The 19,782-nt window shown below is 46.4% G+C and overlaps 1 protein-coding gene across 1 annotated transcript in view; it reads left to right on the top strand.

The window, feature by feature from the left end:
- The first annotated feature begins 2,074 nt into the window (after positions 1-2,074).
- LOC139751143 (uncharacterized) overlaps positions 2,075-19,782 on the top strand; it is a 67,679-nt gene continuing 49,971 nt past the window's right edge. The window contains exons 1-2 of the mRNA XM_071666241.1: positions 2,075-3,909; positions 10,424-11,919. Of these exons, the coding sequence (XP_071522342.1) occupies positions 2,716-3,909; positions 10,424-11,919 (2,690 nt within the window). The 5' untranslated portion in view covers positions 2,075-2,715. The remainder of the gene's footprint in view (positions 3,910-10,423; positions 11,920-19,782) is intronic.

Raw genomic sequence — 19,782 nt, 5'->3', positions numbered from 1 at the left:
GTGGGGCAGTGATGGGTATACAGAAAGATATATAAAGTTAAGCCACTGAAATTCGATCTAACCTCACATGCATTCCATTAAAATGGGAATATAATACACCACACGGGAGCCATTTTGATTTTTCCTAGTAAAGTGTCTTGTAGTCATAGGTTATTATTACGTTTGACAAGGTACAAGGAGGAAAGCGAGATAGAGAGATATTCCATCGTAACTAAAACCTAACCTAAACTTAACTTAAAAACCTAACCTAGCTGTTTCATCGTAACTAAAACCTAACCTAAACGTAACTTAAAAACCCAATCTAGCCGTTCCATCGTAACTAAAACCTAACGTAAGCATAACTTAAAAACCTAACCTAGCATAATGCAATATGAAAGTCAAAAGAGCCACGTAATGGATGAAAAAATTACATTTGAGTACGGCCAAATCTACTGTCATTAGATATACATTATCAAAAACATCTTCATTCACGAGAAACTGGAAATAGATCTTCACTTGAAACATTCGAAGAAAAAGCCATTAGAGTTTCCTGTATACCTTCATAAAAAAAAAATGGCTGTACTTAGATAAAGTTTGAAAATTAGATCCTAAATATCTGCATCACATCATTTTGGTTCGCAAATCACAGTAGCACTTAGAATAATTGTACCACACGTTGTAAAAATACGAGTTGATTGAGGAAATGCGATATAATTTACGAAGTTAACGTTGTGAGGCAACGGGGCATCTTATATTTAATGGTGGTGTAATTACCACAGTAGGCCTTTCCTTCTCCCTCACTACTCAAAAGGAAAAACATCTTTATCTCCCAAAACCATTTCTTTTTATAATAATGTGAAAAACAAAATTCCTTGCGAGCTTTCTATCATCATGATAGGTATTTTTATATTTTACCTTCACGCATATATATATATGGGCCCTTCTGAAAATTTGCCCGTCAGTCACTGAAAACTTCCATGAACTGTGCTCATGGAGACAGTGATCGGTGTAGGGAGAAGAAAGTCAGTGAAGGACACTGGTTTAGGGTTAGGCCTAAATGTCTGCTGTGCTTTCGAAGCCGCCATTACTTTCCATTTGGCATCTTTCTCTCTGAAGACTGATTCTTCCATATACACTTCCTATGATCACAAAAAATACTTTTCTTGGAACATTTAACGTGGACAAGTTATATATATATATATATATATATATATATATATATATATATATATATATATATATATATATATATTAGTCGTTTAAAATCAATAAAGCATTTTAATTTTGATTGTATGAGGTAAGTGATTAATCTTTTTAAGTTTTTGTGTTTTAAGTGAACGTTTGTCATTGAAAAAATATAATATATGGTTATGCTAATGAATCTCTAAATGTTATCAGGTGTATTTCACTAAAATGGAAAAAAGATAATTAAGATCTGAAGTGCCAGATTGTCTGTCATCTTAAGGAAATCTTACGGATATGACTTACCTGGTATGTGCCCGGCGAATTTCACGAATATCATGTCCAACTGGTCAAGAGGTTTATGTAATAAGACATGAAACAGCGTTCGTTTTATTGAATCATCATAGAAAGATTATTACGGTGAGCATCAGTTACAAGAATGTGGCTGAGGAAGATGACCTCGGGCATGGGGTCTCAAAGGTGAGGCCGGTTACTTAGTCGTCTTTTTCCCATAGTTTTTCCTTATTCTTTCTAGTGGGTACAGGATATACTTAATGAAAAAAACTCATACTTTATTATATCGAGTGACGAAAAACGACAATCGTACTTTCTTGTGAAGACAACGCGAAGTAAATATCTATTAAAAAAATTGACCATGTATGTGTCCCGCCAGGCCGATGGGATCTAATACCTGCCAGACGCACGAACCAGGTAAAACATCTTTGAATTGAACTCATATGAAAGAAAATACTTTATTGAAGGTCTTCGTGATATAGATTATAATGATATATATTCATCAGACGTGAAAATTACTGTTCTAGCTTTACCGGTCTTTAAACAAAGACCCTGTCATCCAGGGAGTACGACAACTACTCCATCAGCATCTGGCATCAAGGGGTGAGCGCTAGTCTGAATTGTGTTCACAAGGAGTCAGTGTTGTCTAAACTTCTTGATCACATAATTGCATTTGAATTCAGGACATTTGATGGATATCACCTGCATAACAATCCATGAACAACATCTATCGGCCAAGATGAAATGTACGTTCTCTCATGGAATTGCTGTATGAGACTTTATAATGGAATTTGAAGTGAATTTAGTGACCGAGGTTATCTCAAGTGCTTGCCCACCCACAAGGTAAATCCAAGTAACCGGAATTCCTTAAGGATATGAAAGTACACATGACATTGACATGAGGACCGTGATTGACGTGTGCGCATGTCAGGTATGAGAATCTGGGGAGTTTGACAGAAGGAAAGCCGGGTTGTGCTTGAGGGTAATTGCTCAAGCGAATGTGAAAATTTCAGGAAAATGGCAAGTCGGAATATTCTTGAAGGACAGTACAATAATGGGCATCGTCATTCTTTTATTTTATAATGATTGATATTAGTAGAATTATCATATGTCGTATATTGACATGATCGAGGTAGGTTTTTGTATGCAAAGCCTAGTAGTGACTAAAGAAAGTATGGTAGTATTGACAAGAATGTTGAAATAATAATTGAATAAGCTATTTTTTCTCCACGGAACTGACTCCCCCGATTATCAGTCAAAATGGGTAAGATGACGGAAGATAACTACGACACCCATAGCAGCAGCAGCACCCGCATGAAGGCTGTGGTAGAACAGATGAACAGGAGTGCCCGATGCCGGTGCTGCTTGTGGATGGTGGCCTTGTGGTGCGCCGCAACAGTGATCTTCATGTTGGCCGGCTACGACAGTGTCGTGCACTCTGTCGCTGTGAACCAAATGGTATTACGGCAGGGTAGTCAGAAGTATGAAGCTTGGGTGGACACGCCCGTCCCAGTGTATTACCGGGTCCATGTCTTTAACCTGACTAACCCCGAGCAGTTCATGGCAGGGGCCAGACCCAGGGTGCAGGAGCGAGGTCCGTACGTCTACCTGATGAAGGAGAGCAAGGAAAATATTGAGTTCCACAAGAATGGCTCGGTTAGTTACCGCACCAGGCCCATGTATTTTTATCAGCCCCATATGTCTGTGGGTGCAGAAGAGGACACCATAGTGACGGTCAACATTCCCTTCGTGAACGCGGCGGACGCGGTGAAAGACCAAGGATTCTTCCGCATGGTCATCCAAATGGCCAAGAAGATCCACGGGTTCCAGACATTGCGAAGACTGACGGTCGGAGAGCTCCTGTGGGGCCACAAGTCGCGGGTGATGGACTGGGCTAGGACGCTTCAGGAGCTGCCATACCCACACCAGCTGTTTGGGCTCCTGGTGGGGTTCAACGACTCCGTGCAGGAACCGTACACCATGCACACGGGGAAGGGCGACGCTACCAAGATGAACCAAATTTTGGCCTGGAATGGACGACAGAGACTCGACTTCTGGAGCGGCGACTTCTGTAATGAGATCCGTGGCACCGATGCGAACGGGTTCGCCCCGGGAGTTACGAAGAATGACAAATTGTACATCTTTAATGGCCAGCTGTGTCGAGCGATACCCTTGGTGTACAATGAAACCGTCATGCAGTCTGGGATTGCCGCCTACCGGTTTGTCCCGCCTGACGATGTGTTTGCCTACGGCGTCAACCACCCGGAGAACGCCTGCTTCTGCAGCGGCCACGATTGCCCCCCGTCTGGCATCCTGGACATGAAGCCTTGCTACTGGGGTGCGTCCGTGGGCTTTTCGTTTCCTCATTTCTACAAGGCGGACCCGAAGCTCAGGCATATTGTACGCGGTCTCAGGTACGAGTTTCTTGCCTGTTATTTTGAGCTAGCTAGGATGGCATGTATTAATGATCATAGACAATAATGAACAAATTTGTAGCAGTTTGGAGAAGAATATCAGGCCATGGGACCAAAATGTTGAAGAAATTATAAGATACACAAGTAAATTAAAGTATGGTTAAAGTAATTAGATAAAAAAAAAATGATTACTCACATCACAAAATGTTTATTTATGTGGCACTTTGAGCTTAACCTAACCTTACAAATATGAATTGGTAATATCACGGTCTAGTACGATGTGGGTCATGTGCGAAATTTCTGAAGATCATGATGGTCCACATAATCTGATATTTGGTGGGAAATCACCCTATACTTTGTAAAGAGTAAAGAAGGTAAGTGTGGCGATTTCTGTTTCATCTCCATGAAGGGAAGAAAAGGGAAAGAGATATGAGCGAACTGTGCTGAACCTAGCGAGCATCACAGATAGATGAACACCGTGGGAAATAATAAAAAAAATCCCTCAGATGTATATAATATCTGAAGCGTATAGTTGATGGAATGCAGCTTCACATTGAAAAGAAGCTCAGAAGATTGGGTAATTGATGCCAGTAGGGTGCACTGAAGTGCATATAAATCAGTTTGCAATCAACCATCCTGTACGGGATGTGTCATGATCAGATGCGTACTTATAACGTGATTATCACATTCGTTTTGATTAGTGATACTTCACCACTTTTTTCAGTCCTGGGATGCTATGTACGTTCTCAAGCTCTTGGGACATCCGTTGTTTCTCAGAATTCATACAGCTCTTGGCCTTTCCGAAGTGCACTGAAACGTCCTCAGTCAGTAGGCTACAAAGAGATTCACTTTTTCGAAGTATCGCCTCCACCGGATGTTATATATCCGTTGTCGTGACCGGAGCCGCGTAACTGGAAATCGCCGATCTTATGCAAGAATAACCATTTCCTTCTTATTCCACCTGTTGCATGTTTGTTCGGTGGCTGCTTCGTTACGTTTTTGAAGGGATCATAGGTTCAAAACTTGGAAACAAGGAGTTAAACCTCATTTGTGTAGCTGTACACATGGTATAAGGTAAGGATAAGTTAAGGAGCAGGTTACATAATAGTAAGTTTTGAAGATGATAGTTTATCTCATCAGATTTAGAAAAGTTTTTTTTTATGGAGTGTGTGATGAAAGGAAACACTAGAAATTGTAAAAATTCAGAGGAGTCATTTCAATAAGCCATCTGGATCAAGCAGATAACCTGCCGTCCGGTACATTGTATAATCGGATCATTTAACCAACTGGGGATCAGATTCCATGGAACACACTGGATGTAGGTTACGCCACCTAGGTTCGATGTCGAGATTGCTTGGTGTGACGGGAAGTCACTTATTACGTCTCGTATTATATAAATATAAGCTAAAGATAAACCAAATGTTAAGAGTCTGATATGATATCATGAAGTTGTGTCCATTTCGAAGTCACTGTACCAGACTGTCATCTCAGACTATTATAATAGACATGCATGTTGCTCCGTCGCTTGTTATTTTTGAACCCCATGGGCGGCTAACGGTTGAGTGGAAAATTTTCAAAGTTCACCCTGAAAACGTCAGGTCTTCCCTGATACGTCTTAGTATAATCGAAAAAAAAAAAACTAGTCTTTTTTTTGTGTCACATCCAGGGAAATGTATCACGTCGTCGGTTCATTGTCTTCTTACATAATGTGAGAGCACTTGAGTCGGTGCATGTGGAGTCCGCTCTTAGTGAGACGCTGGACATTGTGTGGACGATTGTACTTCACTCAGCAGGAGAAGTGATCACTCGTTAGCTGTTCAGGCTATTATATCACATGGAACAGCATAAGGCTGATGAGTTGAAATAGTTTAGAAAACAGCCGAAACAAATTGATATTTCGATTCTACTTGGAAACAAAAGTATATAAGGCTGATGAGTTGAAATAAGACAGAAAACAGCCGAAACAAATTGATATTTCGATTCTACTTGGAGACAAAAGTATAGGTTTAAAGGCGAATTGACGACACCAGGATAGATTAAGACTTACACAGACTTCAGTGTGTCTATGATAACGCTGAATACATGGAGACTTTTTATATTTTATTTATTGATAAAAAAAAAGCAATATATAGTTAGACAATCTCATGGTTGTATGCGTTTTCGTAAAAGCTTTTAAGGAGAGTAACTAACTGAGTTCCTGTTCCTGTTAGCTTAACGTTTACTCATACGGTTGAGTAATTTTTTTTTTTGTAAGTTCCGGTATGGATGTGTGTGTTTGTGTGTGCGTGCGCGCGCGCGTTTACTTTTTATATGTTACGGGAAGAGTATAACACTTGTGTTGCCCCGTCTCCACCTTGTATACGTTTACCGTATCTTTACTCCGTGTGCATCACTCACCCCAGCCCAGATCAGGTAGGTAACCATTTATCGACGAGCCCCCCGGGGAAGGATGAACGCCTGGGTTTGGTGTAGGCCGACTGCCGCGTCCAGGATTCGAGCCCACGTGGGCCCGACCCCGAGGGAGTAGTGCCCATGATGACTCATGGTTATTAAAACTACCCACAACACCGTGTGTGTGTGTGTGTGTTTTCCAAGATATAATTTGACGTCCAATAGTAGAATAAGTCGGTCCAGTAGTGGAGGATGTTAAAGTCTCTACAATTGTTCCATCAGTGTAATCTGTGACGCCGATAGGTTGGTCCACTTAACTGATGATGTATCACACTGCTCAGGTGAAGCGGTTTTCAAAATTTGCCAGTAAAGGAATTATTTTGCGATGTGAATAACCCGCTCCTCGGCCTGTTTGCCGTCCATGCATTCAGCTGGAAGATTTATGATTCGAACATTTTAGTTTACTCCGGATTTCATAGTGGATTTTAGGTCATTTTTATTAGACGCAGGGTGTTGACGTATGTCTAATTCACAACATTGAAGATATTTTTACCTTTTGTATGTATGGAGCGCAAGATAGGGTTCCTAAAACACACACACACACACACACACACACACCACGGGTTGCCATGGGTGGATCAAACCCGCGAAGGTTCTGTCTAATCCTTAAGGTCATGGCAGCCGGTCCACAGTTCACCCAGCTGTTCATCCTCCCTTCGGAACTGGTCGTTAAGACGGGTCGCTGGCGTAGACTAGTGTGTGTGTGCGCCGCGCGCGCATTCATGCACAGGAGCAAAGACATGGTGCATATGTACAAGGTCACGAGACGGAACTACACAAGTGTAAACTCTCTCTCTCTCTCTCTCTCTCTCTCTCTCTCTCTCTCTCTCTCTCTCTCTCTCTCTCTCTCTCTCTCTCTCTCTCTCTCCGTAACCACGACCGGTAATCACAGACATATACGCACATATCTGTTGTCTTCCTGTGTGTCTGGTACCACACTGACTGTGTAGATTATTATCTCTCTCTCTCGTGCTTACCCAGAGCGTGGAAATATCCAACCTCACCTCGACCTTAAGCTTATTATGATGTGTTAACTGGCAACTATTATTTATCTCCCACTTCTGTTACACTTGTAATACCTCAGATATGTATTTCTAGCCGAATGGCTGCCTGAATTGCATCAAACGTCCTTTACGTATATTGTTATTCAAAACACACACACACACACACACACACACACACACACACACACACACACATTTTGGATATTATTTAAGCGCAGTTTTATCCGGATTCTGTCCTTGGGGGAAATCATTCATCCCGGAGGTTTCCATTTTCTTTTGCTCGCCGCCGGAAAGCGGTTAACCGCACTCCTGGCTGGTAGGAGTTGCCGGCAAGTATATCACCATTATCCCTCAGCTAGACCACTCCAGAAGCTCAGAGGGAACTTGGCAATTAAGTGGCAAGTTTTACGTCCCTCCACAAGAACTTGATTGGAGGAGTCTCAAGCTATGTTGCGCTGCCGTGTCTTGTGATTATCCTCTGCAGCTGTGCGACTTTTATTTTTTTTTTCAAGTTGATTTTTATATACCAGTTGCCAGTTTACGTTCCCCCCCCCCCCCCCAGTAGTTACGTTCCAGTCAGAGGATGTGGGTTAGTGAGTATGTATGTATGATACCAGTCTCTCAACTGGGTCTACCGGTTGCATCCTAGTGTTATGTTGGTTTATTTGATACCAGTCTCTTAACTGGGTCTACCGGTTGCATCCTAGGTGTTATGTTGGTTTATTCTACTAGTTAGTAGTGTAGAGACCGGGTTTGTTTATAGCCTAAGTTCCCGCCGTGGGTTACTAAGGCTTCTCTCTTTTATGTATTTTTTTTCTTTAGAAGACGTTGCTAGGTGTAGGGGTCCAGATGCCGTGTACAGAGATGGGTGATAATGTGTTTCCCTAGGCAGACCTGGCGGTGATGAAGGCTGCCTAACTTAGCTACTACACTGTATGCGGTCTTTGAAAATGAAAGATATATAACATGAAGAAAGTGTTTTTAAAGGTTTGTCGGTTGGTGAACGTAGCTTGACTCTAACGTTCGTAATAAGTCCTGGTCATTGATAAACCTGCCAAGTCCAACCGACCGACTGAACTAACGTAGTTCATATCCTAGTGCGGGCCATTTCCTGCGTTTAACGGTTTTGCGTTGCTCCCTCCTCATTACGTTATTGTATCCACTTATTTTTTTTTCCTCCCTTATTAGTGAGTTTTGTAGAAATTTTACTTTTATGATTAAACGTTTTGGTAAATTAGACTTTTGTATGTAGTCGAGGTAACATCTCCGCCAATCCTAGTTAAGAGTGATAATAATAATTGATTTTTTATGAGAAAATGAACTGGCACTGGTAGATATTCAAACCGTCAATTTCACTCCTCCGGATTTTCTGTTTCTCTCTTTTTCCTCTGTTTATTTTCTTTGGCTGCATTGCGTCTTTCTCTCCCCCGGTCCTTGCTTCTCGGAAACCACACGTCACCACAAGGTCCCTGCTATCAGTCAGCCAGAGTTCAAGTATGAGTAATCGCCTGTTCATTTTGAGAAGGATAAACACGATCGCTGATGTTATCCTGGACACACTCATCTTGTGATATCCAGTGTGGATGGCTACGTGCGGTCTCCGGGAGGGGGTTTATTTGTTTTAATAGCCTCATGCTCCAGGCCAACACGGTTTCCGTAATTAAGGACATGTTTTTCTTTTGGTTTATTGGTCCGTGTTCGACTTTCATCCGATTTTATCTGGGGAGGATGTTGGGTTAGGGCGTGTGAAGGCTTCCGCGACCTTAATGGGGGTGTGCGCGCATCATCGCCAGCTGCATAGCCAAGTGGCGGCGCTAATAGGATGGGAATAGCGATAGGATTGTTGATCCAGGATTGGTCCGTCTGCGCCGGTGGGTGTGTGTGTGTGTGTCCTTTGGTCTCGCCTGGCTGAAGACCTCCCACCCCAGGCGTCTGCCGGAACCCCCTGCAGGCAGGTGCTGGCTGGCTCCGGGGGGAGGTGGGTGTGATGGCGTGGCCAGGTGTCGCGCATGGCATTTCCCCCTGCATGGCGTGTTGACTTCCCCGACGCCGCTGCGGGAACACCAGCTACTGTAGCGGGGTTTCACCGGCCAGTATTATCTGGCGATAACGCTGGGACAAAGCTCTGCATAGTTGGATCTCGTGCGGGTCAGTGTGTGTCTGGGAGGTGCGGGTGGTGGGTGCGCGTGCCGGCCAGCAAAGGTCCTTCCTGTTGGGTGTGTGTGTGTGTAGTATGGTGACGCGCCCAGCGGCGGTGGCGTACAGTGCAGCACTGTAACGTGTCCTTCGGGGAAGGGGTTTTAGAGGTGACGCGGCTCCAGATGCGTGTAGTTCGTCGCCAACCACGGTGTGACGCGACTGTGGGAGGGAGTACTTGCACTTCATGGTGTCCTGACCTGTGGTGTATAGTGACGGATTTGATATGCTGTACGTTATTTTGAATAGTGGTACAGTTTTCGATGAGTCGTTTGGTTCAGTGATGGTGTAGTTTTTTGTGTGGTATGGTGACGTATATGATAAAGCTTGGTGTTATTTGAAGACGCAATAGCGTCTGATATCACAGTGAACACAGTATAGTGTTGAGGTTTACAGCGAACGTAGTACAGTGTCTCGTGTTATAGTGAACATAATAGTATCAAGGATTACTGTGAAAACTCTGCAGTGACTGGGGTGTCGTGACGAACGCCGTACAGTGTCTGGTGTTGCAGTGAACACAGTACAGTGTGTGGTGTTACAGTGGCCACAGTACAGTGTCTGGTGTTACAAGATTTGATCACAATACAGCTTCTTGTGTTGGCTGACCGATTCTCACCCCATAGATCACCTCTGCAACAACCGATGCAGAGGTCATGAAACTTGTATGATCATTTTTGATGACGGGTGTGGAGTTGAGCGTAGGTCACCAGTGGCTGAGGGCAGTGAAGTGGTTGACATTTGTCTGTGTTGGTTTCACCGGTAAATCACGTTCCATGGAGTCGAGGGGAGAGGAATAACACAGTAGACGCGCGCGTGGGAGATGCCCTGAGGGATCTATGAGGTCCTGGCGCACGGAACTCCAGAAGTCAGTGTGAGGGAGGGCGACTCCTCCCGTCGAGGTAGAAGGATCTGTCTTATTTTTCCCCTCCTGAGGAAGGTAGTGTGTGTGTGTGGATGCTGGAACAAGACCTGCAGAGGATGACGGAGGAGGGGAGTTCAGCCATGAAAGAGGGAGACGTGACTAGAGACGGAGAGATGATGGCGGACGGAGACGAGGGAGACATGACCGAAGGGGATGTGACTGACGAAGAAGAGGTATACTCCTACGAAGACGAAGTGAGTTTCGAGGAGCAGCCTGGAGGAGTGGCGGAAGAAGAGCTGGTCGCTCGCCAACGAACCAAGCGTGCGAGGTGTTGCGTCTGCACCGGCGACGGCGACAGCGGTCACTACAGGTACGACGAGAGCCACGAGCTGATAAGTGACTACTACTACGACGAGGAGGATGACTACTACGGCGGAGGGATGCGGCGACGACGAGGACGACGTTGCTGCTGCTGCCGCTGGTGGTGTCTCTTGGCGTGGGTGATGGTCAGCCTCACCCTCCTGCTGGCCGTGCTGGCCTGGTGGGATGACGCCGTACAGGCCGGGGTCTTGAGGTCCCTGGCCATGACTGAGGGCTCGCAGAAGGACAAGATGTGGAGGTCTTCCGAGGTGGAGGTCCTATACACGGTGCGCATCTTCAACCTGACCAACCCGGACCAGTTCATGGCTGGGGCTCGACCCAGGGTCCAGGAGTTGGGTCCCTACGTCTACACTATGGTGGAGAAGAAAGAGAACGTGGTGTACCACGACGATGGCACCGTCGAGTACCAGGGGAGGCCCTTGTACTACTTCAAGCCCAGCTTGTCCATGGGGTCCGAGGAGGACATGATCACCACCCTCAACATTCCCTTCGTCAACGCCGCGGACATGGTCAAGGACGAGAAGGCGGTCAAGACCTTCCTGCAGGTGGTCAAGAAGATCTACGGCTTCAACACCATCAGGAGGCAGACCGTGGGCGAGCTCCTCTGGGGGCACCGTTCCAGGGTGCTGGACTGGGCTAGGACTCTACAGGACCTCCCTTACCCGTACCAGACCTTTGGGCTCCTGATGGGGCTGAACAACACCTTGCAGCCGCCCTACGTCATGCACACCGGCAGGGGTAATCCCGCCAAGATGAACAGCATCGTGGCATGGAACGGCCACGAGGTGCTGGACTTCTGGTACGGCGACGTGTGCAACATGATCCGAGGCACTGACGCCAACGGCTTCTCCCCTGGCCTCTCCAAGAACGACACGCTCTACATCTTCAATGGGCAGCTGTGTCGTTCCCTGCCGCTGGTGTACAACACGACCACGACCCACCGAGGGCTCCAGACCTACCGCTTCGTGTACCCGGACTCCGTCTTCGCCTACGGTCCTGCCCACCCGGAGAACTCCTGCTTCTGCGGCAAGCAGGGCTGTCCCGCCAGGGGCGTGCTGGACATGAAGCCGTGCTACTTCGGGGCTTCCGTTGGCTTCTCCCTCCCTCACTTCTACAACGGTGACCCAAAGCTTCGTCACATGGTTCGAGGACTCAGGTAAGGGTTATACGAAGCTTCGGAACAGGTTACGTAGGCTTCAGTCCCGTTGTTACTGTTGTGTTGTATCCGTTGTTACTGTTGTCCGTTAGCAGTGTTTTTCTGTTTCCTCCTGTTCGCACCACCTGTTGTATGGGAACCAAGTGAGAGCTGAGTACTTGGAAGGTTAAACGAAGCTTCGAAGCATGCTGTAGCTTCAGTCCCCTAGTTACTGTTGATTTGTATCCATGGTTACTGTTGTCTGTTAGTGGTATTCGTCTCTGTTTCCTCCTGTTTGTACCACCTGTTGTATGGGAGCCAGCTGAGAGAGCTGAATACGTGGAATCATGAACTTGGCGTGCTTCATGTTTATGAACTTTGTGTCCAGAGTCCTTGAAGCTGTTGTGTCGGATCTTGCACGAATGTTTGGTAAATCTAATATATATTACCACGACGACGGCGACGCAGGAGAACACGTCTGCCCCAGACACTCGTGTTGTGTTCGCCCTCAGTTTGGGAAGGCGACTAAAAGGGGAGGGAGCGGGGGCTGGAAATCCCCCCCTCTTGTTTTTTTTTTTTTTTTCCCCAAAGAAGGAACAGAAAAGGGGGCCAGATGAGGATATTCCCTCAAAGGTCCAGTCCTCTGTTCTTAACGCTACCTCGCTAACGCGGGAAATGGCGAATAGTATGAAAGAAAGAAATATATATTTCGTATATTTATTTTGAGACTTAGTTTCCGATCATTAACGTTTCATTAAGTCCCCAAGGGATTTAGACTCTATCTGATGGGATTATTTAGCCGTTACTAGGGTTTTGAGGAGGGAGCATGTTTCTGTTGGCTGCCACTAGGCTACATTTACGTCCCCTCCAAGCTTTAGGTTTCTGGCCACTGGATCTTTACCCAAGTCTCGTTCGATTTTTGATCATTCGTTGATAACACCTCAGTTCACCTGGGGATAAGAAGGAGATAAGGGAACTCCATTAGATCTGTAGGGGTGCGTGTGTCTGGTACCGCCTGGTCACGCGCGCCTCCCGCCACCCACTTGCCTCTCGTGTTGGTGTATGGCGTATTTACGCCGTGAGCTAATGCGTTAATTTGTGCCACGTGCTTCACACCGTCTGCCGAGGGTCGATGGCGCAGCTGTAACGAGTGTGGCCTGTTGCTTTAATGAGGGGTCGAAGGTGCAGCTGCAGTAGTCTGGCCTGTAAGTTGATGAAGGGTCGAGGCTGCAGCTGTAGTAGTCTGGCCTGTAGGTTGATGAGGGGTCGAAGGTGCAGCTGCAGTAGTTTGGCCTGTAGGTTAATGAGGGGTCGAAGCTGCAGCTGCAGTAGTCTAGCCTGTAGGTTAATGAGGGGTCGAAGCTGCAGCTGTAGTAGTCTGGCCTGTAGGTTGATGATGGGTCGAAGGTGAAGCTGTAGTAGTCTGGCCTGTAGGTTGATGAAGGGTCGAAGTTGCAGCTGTAGTAGTCTGGCCTGTAGGTTGATGAAGGGTCGAAGGTGCAGCTGCAGTAGTTTGGCCTGTAGGTTGATGAGGGGTCGAAGGTGCAGCTGCAGTAGTCTAGCCTGTAGGTTGATGAGGGGTCGAGGCTGCAGCTGCAGTAGTCTGGCCTGTACCTTAATAAGGGTCGAGGTTGCAGCTGCACCAGACGAGCCTGCAGCTGGACGAGGTACTAACTGAGATCATGAATGACGTTCCGTAAGTTAGCTTGTGTTGTCGATGCCTGACGCTGGGGGCTGAGGTAGCTGCACCATAGCTCTGGCCTCAGACCCAGCTATAGCTGCCGCGGGAGACCTCCGCAACCTTGGTGTGGTGGTAAGAAAGTCTTAACTAGCGACCTTAACTCCTCCTCCTCAAGGTTTGCTCTCGATTCGAAGCTTCGCTGACTCGGCCGAGTTCGACCACTAGATCAGGCTTGGCCAAGGGCAGTAAGGCTTACCCTTAGCTTGGGTTCAAAAGGCCATAGCCTTATCAAGGGTATTTACTGAATGTACTGTGCTGTATTGTACTGTACTGTACTGTACTGCATATGAGCCAGACCGTAGGTTTCGACCGCTGGTCGAGTTGAGTTGAATGGATTTTATTGATTATGATGGATGAAAATGATTCTGTCAACTCGTGGTTGACAGAGGCGAGTCAATTTCTCCTTTGTTTTGGGTGTGAGACGGAGCAGTGTATAAGGGGTCTGGACCTTTGTTCTGGGTGTGAGACGGGGTTGGGTGAGAGACGGGGCAGTGTATAAGGGGTCTGGGCCTTTGTTCTGGGTGTGAGACGGGGTTGGGTGAGAGACGGGGCAGTGTATAAGGGGTCTGGGCCTTTGTTCTGGGTGTGAGACGGGGTTGGGTGAGAGACGGGGCAGTGTATAAGGGGTCTGGGCCTTTGTTCTGGATGTGAGACGGGGTTGGGTGAGAGACGGGGCAGTGTGTAAGGGGTCTGGGCCTTTGTTCTGGATGTGAGACGGGGTTGGGTGAGAGACGGGGCAGTGTGTAAGGGGTCTGGACCTTTGTTCTGGATGTGAGACGGGGTTGGGTGTGAGACGGAGCAGTGTATAAGGGGTCTGGACCTTTGTTCTGGGTGTGAGACGGGGTTGGGTGAGAGACGGAGCAGTGTATAAGGGGTCTGGACCTTTGTTCTGGATGTGAGACGGGACGGGGTTGGGTGAGAGACGGGGCAGTGTGTAAGGGGTCTGGACCTTTGTTCTGGATGTGAGACGGGGTTGGGTGAGAGACGGGGCAGTGTGTAAGGGGTCTGGACCTTTGTTCTGGATGTGAGACGGGGTTGGGTGAGAGACGGGGCAGTGTATAAGGGGTCTGGGCCTCTGTTCTGGGCGTGAGACGAGGCTGAGTGAGAGACGGGGCAGTATGTAGTGGTCTGGTTGTGAGACGGGGCCGTGTGTTGTGGGGCTGGGTGACAACATTCCTCTTGCTCTCCACCAGCCGGCTTCCAACTTCTCTTTTGAATGTTAATCCAACTTAGACGTGTGGCGTGGCTGGCCCTGCATTCTCAACACCTTCGACCCTGGGGTACGACCCCTTGGGCACGACCCTGGGGTACGACCCCCTTGGGCACGACCCTGGGGTGCGACCCCCCTTGGGCACGACCCTGAAGTACGGATCCCCCTCGGGCACGACCGTAGGGTCAAGACAAAGGCCAGACCATGTTACCCAAAGACCGTACCGTCGTGGTCAGAGATCGTGCCGTCGTGCTCAGTGTACCGTCGTGCTCAGAGACTGTACCGTCGGGTGTAAGGGATGATGTACCGTCGTGGTGCTGAAGGCCTCGTTTTCCATCGCATGTAAAATGTTGATCAATCTTGATTCCTTCCTGACTCGAGTGTTTGTTTACGAGAAGAAAACGAATCTTTGTTGTTGTTTTTGTTGTTGTTCTTGTTGTTGTTGTTGAGTGATGGTATCCAGTACCCTGCCTTATCTGTACCTGCAGGACATCTTTGATCTTGTATACAGAGGTAATACATACATGCGTACACATACATGTATACAAACATGCATACATACACACATACATATACACACACTACGTCACGAAATCGCACCACCATTCTTGTGTGTGTGTGTGTGTGTGTGTGTGTGTGTGATTTCCGGAGCACGTGCGAGTGACGTATGGTTGGGTGAGTCTATCACTCCCCCTTTCCCCTCTTCCCCTCGATAGATAAAGTAGGTTGGGTTTGTGTATGAGATCACTTCCCCCCCCCCAAGATTGATAGAGAGGGTGGTTAGGGTTTGGTGTGTGTGTGTGCGTGTCTGTGTGTGTGTGTGTGTGTGTGTGTGTGTATGATCACCATCCCCTCTCCGCAAGATAGATAAAGTGGGTTAGTATGTGTGTGTGTGTGTGTGTGTGTGTGTGTGATCACCTTCCTCTCCCCCCCCCCCCCACAAGATTGATAAAGTGGGTTAGTGTGTGTGTGTGTGTGTGTGTGTGTGTGTGTGTGTGTGTGTGTGTGACCACCTTCCTCCCCCCCCCCCCCCACAAGATTGATAAAGTGGGTTAGGGTGTGTGTGTGAGTCAGTGATAACAACCCCCCCCCCCCCACGCTGGCCAAACACAGGCCACCCCACACTCGCCACCACGGGGCCATGTTTACCCAGGCCCTCCACAATGCTTGTTTTGAGGGGGTCAACAGGTGACTGACCCCTGACCCCCCCTCACCTCACCTCACCCCCGCCCTCACCTCAACACAGCATCCTATGTGTTCCTGATCCCCTGGTGGTGAAACCAGGAACCATTTCCTAATTTGTAACACACACACACACACACACACACACACACACACACACACACACACACACACACACAGCTAAGCAAGCAAATAGCCTAGTTTTGCTATACTTATGTGCAAGTCAACTACTGTATTGCTGTAAGTCAAGGAACGTGAATATATTTCTCACTTAATGCTCTCCATTAAACACTTATGTCAACACAATGTTACTGCAGTACTTTACGCCACTTAAGTGTTTACCAATTAAGTACTTAGAATGTACGTCAACACAACACCACTGCAGTTAAGTCACTATGTAACTTTACCTCACGTTGATGTTCAGCCAATCACCACTAAATGTTTAACATGTAAACCATAACATTTGTTCAGTAAACCTTGTTGTGTTATGTAGACTCACACCCTCACTCATGTGCTTATATACAGAGTGCAGAAGTATCCAACTCCACCATGATCTTAAGATCTACTCCACCTTGATCTTAAGATCTACTCCACCTTGATCTTAAGATCTACTCCACCTTGATCTTAAGATCTACTCCACCTTGATCTTAAGATCTACTCCACCTTGATCTTAAGATCTACTCCACCTTGATCTTAAGATCTACTCCACCTTGATCTTAAGATCTACTCCACCTTGATCTTAAGATCTACTCCACCTTGATCTTAAGTTCTACTTCACCTTGATCTTAAGATCTACTCCACCTTGATCTTAAGATCTACTCCACCTTGATCTTAAGATCTACTCCACCTTGATCTTAAGATCTACTCCACCTTGATCTTAAGTTCTACTCCAACTTGATCTTAAGTTCTACTCCACCTTGATCTTAAGATCTACTCCACCTTGATCTTAAGTTCTACTCCACCTTGATCTTAAGATCTACTCCACCTTGATCTTAAGTTCTACTCCACCTTGATCTTAAGATCTACTCCACCTTGATCTTAAGATCGACTCCACCTTGATCTTAAGTTCTACTCCACCTTGATCTTAAGATCTACTCCACCTTGATCTTAAGATCTACTCCACCTTGATCTGAAGATCTACTCCACCTTGATCTTAAGATCTACTCCACCTTGATCTGAAGATCTACTCCAACTTGATCTTAAGATCTACTCCACCTTGATCTTAAGATCTACTCCACCTTGATCTTAAGATCTACTCCACCTTGATCTTAAGATCTACTCCACCTTGATCTTAAGATCTACTCCACCTTGATCTTAAGTTCTATACTGTGATTAATTATCTAATTACTGCAATAACCTCCCCCGCCACCTCCCCACCTAGTTAAGTAATTCCTCTACCGCATATGTTTATCCGAACGGCTGCCTGCACTCAACAACCCGCCCTTTATTTATTTCATTTATTTATTTACACAGAGTCTAGTGGCATCATGTGCAGAGTCTGGGTACTGTGGTGAAGGTCTCCTGGAAATGATTTATTGAAAAAACTCACTTGAGAATTACCATACGTCAGTGTGGGTGCCTTTAGTAACTTGTTACTTATCTGCTACTGTTACTTATCTGTTACTGTTAATTATCTGTTACTGTTAATTATCTGTTAGTTACTTATCTGTTACTGTTTCTTGTCTGTTACTGTTATTTATCTGTTACTGTTTCTTGTTTGTTACTGTTACTTATCTGTTACTGTTTCTTGTCTGTTACTGTTATTTATCTGTTACTGTTTCTTGTCTGTTACTGTTACTTATCTGTTACTGTTTCTTGTCTGTTACTGTTACTTATCTGTTACTGTTTCTTGTCTGTTACTGTTACTTATCTGTTACTGTTACTTATCTGTTACTGTGTCTTGTCTGTTACTGTTACTTATCTGTTACTGTTTCTTATCTGAAGGCGAAGAAGACCCTGGAAATATTTACGATTGATTATTAACCTTAAAGCAAAGAAGTTACTTACATAAGGTGTCCAGTGGTCATTGATGAATGTGATGGGCCGGACGCTAGTGTGTGTGTGTGTGTGTGTGGTGTGTGTGTGTGTGTGTGATTGATGGGTTGATGGGGTAGTCTTAGAGGAACGAGGAGTCGTGCCAGGTTGAGCATGAAGCTGGGCAAAGCAAGAGGACACAGTTATCAACTTAGCCAAGACGTCCTGGTGGCCTTTATATATATATATATATATATATATATATATATATATATATATATATATATATATATATATATATGGAGTGAAAAAGATTTTGTGTGATCGGGGCCTGAACATGCAGGAGGGTGAGAGGAGGGCAAGGAATAGAGTGAATTGGAGCGATGTGGTATACCGGGGTTGACGTGCTGTCAGTGGATTGAATCAAGGCATGGAAAGCTGTGTAGGTATGTATATTTGCGTGTGTGGACGTATGTATATACATGTGTATGGGGGGGGGGGCATTTCTTTCGTCTGTTTCCTTGCGCTACCTCGCAAACGCGGGAGACAGCGACAAAGTATAATAAATATAAATATAAATATATATATATATATATATATATATATATATATATATATATATATATATATATATATATATATATATACCTGCCCAGGGTTTGAGACGTATTAAGGGAGAGTGGGAACTACTAGTTAGTGTTTGTGTGTGTGTGTGGAGGGGGGAGGGGGTAGTTAAAAGCGGAGGGCGGGGCGAATGGGGGGCAGTTAGACATGAGGTTGTTAAAAGCTTACCATGCATGGCCTTGGTAATGTATACTGAAGAAGCTGAGAAACATATTGGATAGGGCTGCGTCAGCCATTAACCAGGCAACAGCATAGCCACGAAGCAGAACTAGGGGACCACTAACCAGGCATGGACAAGCTATTAACCAGAGCCGAGAGAGGAACTAACCAGACCTGGACTGCTATTAATCTGCAGATAGACGGGCCACTTGCCAGACCCCAGACAGCCACTAGCTACACCTACATAACCACTAGCCAGACCCAGACAGCCACTAACCAGGACCCAGACAACCACTAACCAGGACCCAAAAAGCCGCAAACCAGGACCTAGACAGCCACTGGCTACACCTAGATAACCACTAGCCAGACCCAGACAGCCACTAACCAGGACCCAGACAACCACTAACCAGGACCCAGACAGCCGCAAACCAGGACTCAGACAGCCACTGGCTACACCTAGATAACCACTAGCCAGACCCAGACAGCCACTAACCAGGACCCAGACAACCACTAACCAGGACCCAGACAGCCGCAAACCAGGACCTAGACAGCCACTGGCTACACCTAGATAACCACTAGCCAGACCCAGACAGCCAGTAACCAGGACCCAGACAGCCAGTAACCAGGACCCAGACAGCCGCAAACCAGGACTCAGACAGCCACTGGCTACACCTAGATAACCACTAGCCAGACCCAGACAGCCAGTAACCAGGACCCAGACAGCCAGTAACCAGGACCCAGACAGCCGCAAACCAGGACTCAGACAGCCACTGGCTACACCTAGATAACCACTAGCCAGACCCAGACAGCCAGTAACCAGGACCCAGACAGCCAGTAACCAGGACCCAGACCGCCCCCAGCCGTTGAGTGAAGAGCCAGACCAGAGTACCGGAAGCCAGCAGAACTTCTCTACATCCGGTGAACTTTGTTCCGTTTTCCATTATTTCGCCGACCAAATGGCCAGACAATGGCCACGGGGGAACGTTCATGACTA

Source organism: Panulirus ornatus, chromosome 11, assembly GCF_036320965.1.
Source record: "Panulirus ornatus isolate Po-2019 chromosome 11, ASM3632096v1, whole genome shotgun sequence".
In the NCBI taxonomy this organism is placed as follows: Eukaryota; Metazoa; Arthropoda; class Malacostraca; order Decapoda; family Palinuridae; genus Panulirus; species Panulirus ornatus.
This window is presented reverse-complemented; position numbering and strand designations above follow the sequence as displayed.